The following is an 8,152-nucleotide window of genomic DNA, read 5'->3' on the forward strand; positions in this document are numbered from 1 at the left end:
GCATCAATATCCATGTCCAGAACGTATTCGGCAATTGATTATTCGCGCATCAATATCCATGTCCAGAACGTATTCGGCAATTGATTATTCGCAATAGGACACTGTTTAATTAGGTCCCTTTTAAAATTATTAAATCACTAGAAAAAATACCAGTGTGTTACAACAGGTATATGCTATTTAAATTTTATTGTTGTTATATGGTTTAGCTAGGATAAAATTTACTGTGGGAATTCGCTTAGATATTTTTTTCGAAAATCATAAGCTGCAAGGTCCGTATTTCATCTCAAGTTAGCATGCGGGTTTTTTTAATGATATTTCTTATACGACTCCTTTTATATTTCCAAAAACAAATGAGCTTAAAATACAATTTAAAAACGAATCTGTATTTCTAAAAGCGAACGAACTTAAAAACCTATTTAAACATGGATAACCTACCAAAATACTAGTAGAAACATCTTTAATTATCTTTAATTTTTATAATAGTAGATATAGAGAAATCTTGCGATCGCGGTAACATAATTGTCGAGGCTGTGAGGACCAAAGGGAGGAGCCGAGGAGGGGTTTTGTCGAGCTTTGCTTGAAGGCCGCCAATGGCGAGCAGAAGGGGCATCCCCGAGCTCCCATGGGAGCTTCAAGACGCCATACTCGCGCGGCTGCCGCTCCGCGACGCCGCCCGCTCCAGCGTCCTTTCCAGCAGCTGGGGCCGGTCCTGGCGCCACCTCGGCGAGCTCGACTTCGTCTCGTCGCCGCCGCCGCCGGCGGCGTCGTTGCCGGTGGCGGCGGCGACGGCGGTGGCGTGCGACAAGGCGGCGATCGACGCCATCCTGCTGCACCAGCACCCGGGCCCCGTGCAGCGCGTCCGCCTGAGGGTCACCGACGAGCTCCTCCCCGGCGTGCCCGCCTGGATGGCGTCCCTCTCCGAGAAGGGGATCCAGTCGCTGGACCTCACCGTGCGCGCCATGACCGGCCGCCGCCGCACCCCATGCACCGCTCCATCTTCGCCTGCCGCGCGCTCAGGCGCCTCTCCCTCGGCCGCTTCGCCCTGCCGGCCGCGCCGGAGCACTTCGCCGGGTTCCCGGCCCTCGCGACGCTCTCCCTCACCGGCACCGCGTTCCGCAATGCCCGCGACCTGGAGGCGCTCGTCGCTATGTCCCCGAGGCTGGAGGAGCTCAGGATGTGCTGCATCGCCGTGGACGTGGACTGCCGTGAACATGGCGGCGACGGGCGCCGCAAGGTGAGGATGGTGTCGTCCAGCCTCCGGTTCCTTCGGATCGACGGGATGGGGAACGTCGAGTTCGTGGGCGCGCGCTTGCCGCGCGTGTCGCAGGCAGACTTCGCACAGGCCTCCTATCCAAGCGCCCCAAACCTTCTGTCCGCCATGGCTACCTCGCTTGAGACGCTCGACTATTACTATTATGCCTTGCCGTTATCGCCGGTATGTATGTACTTTTGTTCGAACACTATCTAAATCATCGTTAAAAGAATCTCAGAAAAAAAATTGATAGCATTCATACCATTTAAATAATAAAACACATTGAGGAATTAAACAAAAGACAAACTCAGACGTGAATAGAATTTGTCTTTTTCGTTTATCAATGTGCAGATCGAATTTGGACATGATTTTTTTTGGAGTTATAGATCTTGCTATACTCTATATTAACAATTTTTTAAATACTTTTTTTTACAACCATTTGCATTGATTTTGAGAGAAAAAATTACACGAGGAACACATCTCCTCGAGAGATCAGAAATCCTCCCCATTTTGTTTCACCTCAAATTTCGCCCGTATCTACTTCCTCCGTTTGAAAACAGAAGGGTATTCCTTTGTTTCTTACATTTACAAATTTTGACTAACAATTAAACTAAAAATATAGTATATGTTTACTGTCATGCATATAATTATCATATTTGACAATATTTTCGTACTATATCAATTTTATACTTACAAATATATTATTTTCATTAGTTTACATTTTCAGTGCCTCGTCGGTTGCCCATATTATGGCTTATTAGGAAATAAGTGTTAATTTATAGATAAAAATTTTGTATATTTGTTCGTAGCGACTTATTAGCCAATGCTAACAAGAAATTATGTTGAAAATATTTTAAAATCAAATTTCAGCTTATTAGGCCAACCGATGGGGCTCTAAGAACTTATGGATATAGTATACTTTGTTGACATTACTCAATGTCATGTTTCAGACTAAATTATTGAAGGGACTACCATCTTCCTACAAAAATTTGAAGAGATTGAAAGTTCATCTAGACTTCAACCATGCTCCACCGATTCTGTCTACGCTTAACTTCCTAAGGACCGCTCCAAACCTGACTCAACTTGTGATTCAGGTAATTTCCATATTCCTCTTCTTTAATGTAGTTTTGGAAACTTCCTACTTAATTTATATATAATTCCTCCGATTACGTAATTCTTAATGTTTTGAACAACACCATGGTCTTAAAAGATATACATATCTATTATGAATGTATAAAAAGTTAATATCTAGTTTATTTAAAATACTTTTTAGAACTTGTATATACATTGTGTTCTAGTGGTTCAAACTTGATATTTTAGAAGTTATTAATTTAATCTTATCCGTGACGTTAAAAATTTGAAATTATGAAACCGGAGAGAAAATCATGTATATTTTTGTATTCATGCTTTCGATTATTGTCAGGGATATGTCCTGCCTTTTTCTGAATAACATTTTTCATCTTTGTAGGACTTTACTGATGACTCATAAGCACAATCTCCATACCCTTTGGCAGCGGAGCTATATGGAAATTTATGCCCCAGCCTTCTTTTTCTCCAAATGTCTTATGTCACTTCGCAGAACAACGAAATGGATTTCATTCGTCTGATCTTATCGAAAGCGAGAATGCTTCAGGTAATGGAGGTTAAAATGCGAAGAAACAGCAGAGGCATAGAAATCAAGGAAGAAATATGTGGATATGATAAAGTATCTCCGCGCGCTCAGATCCGTTTTAAAAATTAGTAACCATTCACCACTCTGCAGATATGGAGTATCATGTCCATGTAATTTTTAGGATCGTCGTTGAGTAGTTGTCATCAATAGCATCTCTAATAGTCCTCCGCCATCCGGCGCTTCTTGTGACGGTGCGGCGGCGGCGCCATTCCTCCGGTCCGGTGAGAGGGAGAGAGCGCGCGCCGCGGAGAGCGCCTCGAGGGTTTGGAGGGAGCTCTGTACCGGCGGTTTCGCGGTAGTGCACTCTTTCCACCGATGCGGTGGAAGCGTGTAGCTTGGGTGATAACTGGTTGGGGAGGGTGCAGTCACTACACATGCTATTATGTTGGGAAATTTGGTGCAAGAGAAACAGGCGGGTTTTTAAAGATATAGAGCTCCAAATCCCGCAGTTAGTGATAAAAATTCTAGACAAAATTCATGTATGGTCAGCGTGTGGTGCAAAAAACTTACGAGAATAGCGTCTTAGTTTCCTCCATGGAGGTGTAATTTTTTTCTTTTGTGCTGCTCCCTCCCCTGTTCTTCTCCTGTCACCGTTGGTGACCTCTGTACAGTGCTTTTCTTCAAAAAATAACTGGAAAGTGCACTCGCGTGGCGTCACGTGGGCACAATCATCTCTCTCTTCTCTTCTCGATGAGGGTGAACAAGCGAAAGTACGGGCCACAAATGCATAAGTTTTCCGGCCCAAATTATCCCCCTTTCCAAAGTTATAGATGGCCATAAGGCCCGCCCGGTACAGCCCGACCTAAGCATGGGTTAGGCACGGCCCAAGGCAGTCGGGCCGTGCTGTTTGGAGGGATGTATGAAATGATAGTAGATGTATGAAATGCCGGCCCGAAAGTATGGGCGGCCCATCATATCTTCTTTGAAATAAGTTTATTTTTCCTCCTCCCTCTTTGGGCTGTGACATATATATAGCTAAAATAAGTCTATTTTATGTCCCTACTCTTTGGGCCGCGTCATATAATACGTCTATTTTGCAGACAAGCAGACAATTAATAAGAGGTATGTATGAAATGATAGTGGATTAATACTCTACCTGTGCATATAGGTGTTATATTTACACTTCTTTTTACTTGTCACAATATTTACAAATTCATGGTGCGGTGTTTATATTAGGATGGATATGTACACACACACTAAATTGTTGCATGAGATAGCTTTTCATTTCCTTGAGGGGCCATCCCATCGTTTGTTGCATACCATCTAAAATAGTCAATAAATTTTTTAAAACAATTAATAAAATATATATTAATATAAGACGTATATCGCTTCACAAGCATTGACATATAAGGTCAAATTTGACTAGTACAAGTTGTGATAAAAAGAAGCAAATCTGAACCCGAAGCAGGCTTATTTGAACACCAACCTATCCACCTACATGTACTACACAGAATAGTCTTCTTGCATGATCTCATACATGGGATAATCTCCATCTCCATCGTCTTCATTGGAATCAACTATCGTTCCTTGCCGATGAAAAATTGGAGTCCTCGGCGCCCTAGGCAGCGTATCCAATGGCTGGCAGCCGTTATTCTCCTGAAGCTTGTTGACAACTCCGGCATGATTCAGCAAAGCCCAGACGATGGTCAAAAGCTCGCCGCCGGTCGCCAGCTTGGAGGCGTGCGCAGACGCTCGATCAGACGGCGCGATGTACAGCAACAGGTTTGCCCAGAAATGGGCGAGCACCTTCCACCTCTCCTCCGCATCCTTCTTTCGGTCCACAAGATTGAGCGCGAGCACCGCTCCCTCGTACAGCAGAGGGCATCCTGCTTCTTGCTCCTTCCAACCATCGCGACCCAGCTTCATCAACTTGTCATACTTGTCACTGGTTGTCCTGCATTCTGCGAGGTATGCGTGTGCATCCTTTAGCACACGGCAAGACAGTAGCTGGCTTGTGTAAGTCCCATCTGGTATGAGATCCGGTGCGAAAGCTACGAGGTAGGAGCAGTATCCCGAGAGCACTGTGGCTACTTCGTAGTGATACCTCAACTCTGCATCAGCCTGCGCCATGTCAAACTTGGACTCCCCATAGCAGCAGATGCTTGTGGCTATGTGCCATACCAAAATGTAGGGGGCGTATGTTTTATGGCTAAAGAGGTCGTAATCCAGGTCTCGGTCCAAAATGCCATTCTGGTGTAGCCACCTTCTTCCATCGGTAATTTTGCCATTGGTAGGTTTCAGGGCGTCCTTGAGGGCGCACAGGACGGCTTGCTTCACTTGCGGTGGCAAGACGATGGATGACGCCATAATCCACGGGTCAAGCAACTGAAGTGTCAGAGTTGATAGCAAGAGTTTCACACGGTATAGATAACCAGCATTATCAAGCAGGGAGTACTGATTAATGGCATTCTTCCAGTATCTGGAGACGTTGAAATGGCACAGCACCTTCAACGGAGTGTCGACCCTTGCACGGTGCCATGACACTTTTAGCACGTACTGACACATCAATTTAACCTTGTGCCAATCGGACAACACCAACGAAAGAAGCTGGTATGACTCTAAAAAGATGTAGAGGGCAACGACCAGACGAGTAACAAAAAGATCAAGGTTGAAGCTATGGATGATGATGTTTACTTTGGCTGTAGTACTGGGTCGGTAGTGAAGAAGAACGGAAGAGAAGAGGGTGAAAAGGCTGGTAACCATGGTGAGCAAATAAAGGATCAAATCGAAAACGAGATTATCTTTCAAGGAAGGATACCGAGCATAGAAGAAATCAAACAGGAAGCCCAGCTCAGCCTCAACCACCCGAAAGGCTCTGTCAAGATCGCGATCATCCGAGAGGAGCCTATCGACGACAAGAGTTCTTGATAGGTCGTTATTAGAATGGAAGTTGAGATCACCAACGTGGTCTGCCCCGAACCTCAGGCGCAGCAGCCTGAAGAGCGCAAAAGAGAGGCACAAGTCTCGCCGCCTCGCCGCGCCGCGGCTCCCTGCAGATGAGCTGCAGCTTAGCAGCTCGCCCTTGCACTCCCACACCTTATCAACGCTCACCGTGTCAGGCGCATCGTACCGCAAGTGTATCGCCATCGCCGACTCCTCTTCCGTCCCATCGACGAGGTAGATGTACTCCTTCATACTGGACGGGTCGGGATCGTACTTACCGACGATGGAGCCATCTAACAGCTTGTGTTTCATGTACTCGAACACGATCTGGTTCTCCCTGATCAGCCCGTTATCTCGGCTCGTCGTGCGGTACGCGTTGATCCTCAGAACCAACCGCGCGACGCTCAAGCTCCAGAGGATGAACAGGGGGACCTTGAGGTTCATCCTAAGCTGGGCCTTGTAGTACAGGATGAGAAAGAGCAGGTAGATGATGTGGAGTGCTTGGTTCATCATCGACCTGGCGTGTTGCTGGGTGTCGTTGAAGCTGAAGGCCGTCATCGCGTCGGCGCTGCCGAGGAGGAGGAGGAGGAAGCAGGCCCAGACAACGAAGAGCTCGTTGCGGACGGACGATGACTGCATGAGGCCGATGGTGTAGGAGATCACCGGGTAGTTGAACATGAAGGCCGCCCACACGAGGAAGCCCAGGAAGCCGTTGCTCTGATGGCGCCGACGGGAGTTGGAGAAGACGAGGATGACGACGAGGAGGCAGCTCAGTGTGACCAGCCCCTCGATCCGGGCAAGCTGCCCAACAGAGCTCGCGGCGAATTGCTTCGCAACCTGGGTGACATTCCCCAGGGGAACAAATCCATCCATTCTAATTTTAATTCCTGTCTCTCTCTTACTCGCTCGGTATGTTCTTTCTTCTATACGAGTTCTTCTATCAACCACTCCGCCTTATATATTATACTCCCTCCGTATTTTAATGTATGATGCCGTTAACTTTATAACCAACGTTTGACCACTCGTCTTATTTAAAATTTTTATGTAAACATTTATGTCATACTTAAAGAACATTTAATGATAAATCAAGTCACAATAAAATAAATTATAATTACATACATTTTTTGAATAAGATAAAAGGTTAAACGTTTGTCAAAAAGTCAACGGCGTCATACATTAATATGGAGAGAGTAGCTTCTATGGTGAATGGATCAAGCCACAATAAATTCATACGACTCTGCTCTTCGCGTCTTTGTGAGTGCTATTATTTGAAGGACCGACTCTGCTACAGGTCATTTCTTTTCCCTCTTATTTGTGAAGACCAGGAAAGGTCTTTCTTATCTGTTGCTCAAAATGTCCTAAACAAACACAAGCGTGATTGAACTGCTAACCATTTCTTTTGAAGAACGTACTGTTATTTTTAGTTGCTGCTGTAAGCCTGCAATTAATTATCCATGCGAAAAATTCTGACCGAGCTAGCAACCGTGCAGGTCTTGTTAGTTTGAGGATTTTTTTTTTTCTATACCAATTGAAGTTTGCACTCAGCCGGGATCTATTTGACACTAGGAATTCATGGTATTGCCAGGTCAATTCATGGTATTGCCAGGTCACAGCTACTGCCCACTCCTTGTAGACCAAATTACTACATGTCAACGCATAAGATACAATGTACTTACGGATGTTATGAGCTTCACGGGAACAAGTTAAACAGGGTGATGCTCTAAAATTTTCATGTAGACTAGCCACTTAGTTGTGCGGTACGCAACTTTGTACCCGTTTATAACCCCTATATATATATATATATATGGACCGTAATATTTAATAAAATTTAATTACTTTTTTATTAAAAAAAATATGACTCTTTAAAACAATGGTATGTTCCTATGTTGCATATTTGATGTTCTGAATTTGTGATTTTTTTTTCGATGTTTTAATCCTTGGAACTTAATGTTTCATACATTGGACGTTGTGTTGCAGTCAATATACATCGAGTGTTGAGTCACTTTGAAACATTTCATCAAGGGAGCTAAAATAATATAGGCTCTGTAATGCCCCGCTTTTCGCAAGACGATAAATATAAGTTAATAAAATCCTATTTGAGAAAATTTAGTTCTTGAGTGTAAGTCTAAGTCGTGCCATGGATCTCAATTCAAATATATCCTTTTCCCCTCTCATCGACATAAAAAATCGCCACCTCGAAATTCCAGCTCCAAATTGAATATACAAAAATCAAATTCCGGAATTCAATCTCTCCCAGTGAAATCATCGCCAAATACTTGTCCTGATTCCAAAAAAATTACCAAATTTCCACCTTGAATCCCTCCCTAGGCTCTCCACCTTGAACC

At 44.6% G+C, this 8,152-nt stretch overlaps 1 protein-coding gene and 1 pseudogene across 1 annotated transcript; one reads left to right on the forward strand and one right to left on the reverse strand.

Annotated features, from left to right (window-relative positions):
• The first annotated feature begins 590 nt into the window (after window positions 1–590).
• On the forward strand, window positions 591–3,038 carry LOC127783792 (F-box/FBD/LRR-repeat protein At1g13570-like; annotated as a pseudogene).
• A 1,329-nt stretch (window positions 3,039–4,367) lies between these two features.
• Window positions 4,368–6,680, reverse strand: LOC127783793 (uncharacterized). Its single transcript, XM_052310956.1, has one exon. It carries the CDS (start codon window positions 6,678–6,680, stop codon window positions 4,368–4,370), a length of 2,313 nt encoding a protein of 770 aa, XP_052166916.1.
• Between the last annotated feature and the right edge of the window lie 1,472 nt (window positions 6,681–8,152).

Source organism: Oryza glaberrima, chromosome 9 (genome assembly GCF_000147395.1).
Source record: "Oryza glaberrima chromosome 9, OglaRS2, whole genome shotgun sequence".
In the NCBI taxonomy this organism is placed as follows: Eukaryota; Viridiplantae; Streptophyta; class Magnoliopsida; order Poales; family Poaceae; genus Oryza; species Oryza glaberrima.

Bases quoted from the DNA above. Each gene is read 5' to 3' on its own strand.
- LOC127783793 (XM_052310956.1), bottom strand. From the start codon at position 6,680: ATGGATGGATTTGTTCCCCTGGGGAATGTCACCCAGGTTGCGAAGCAA.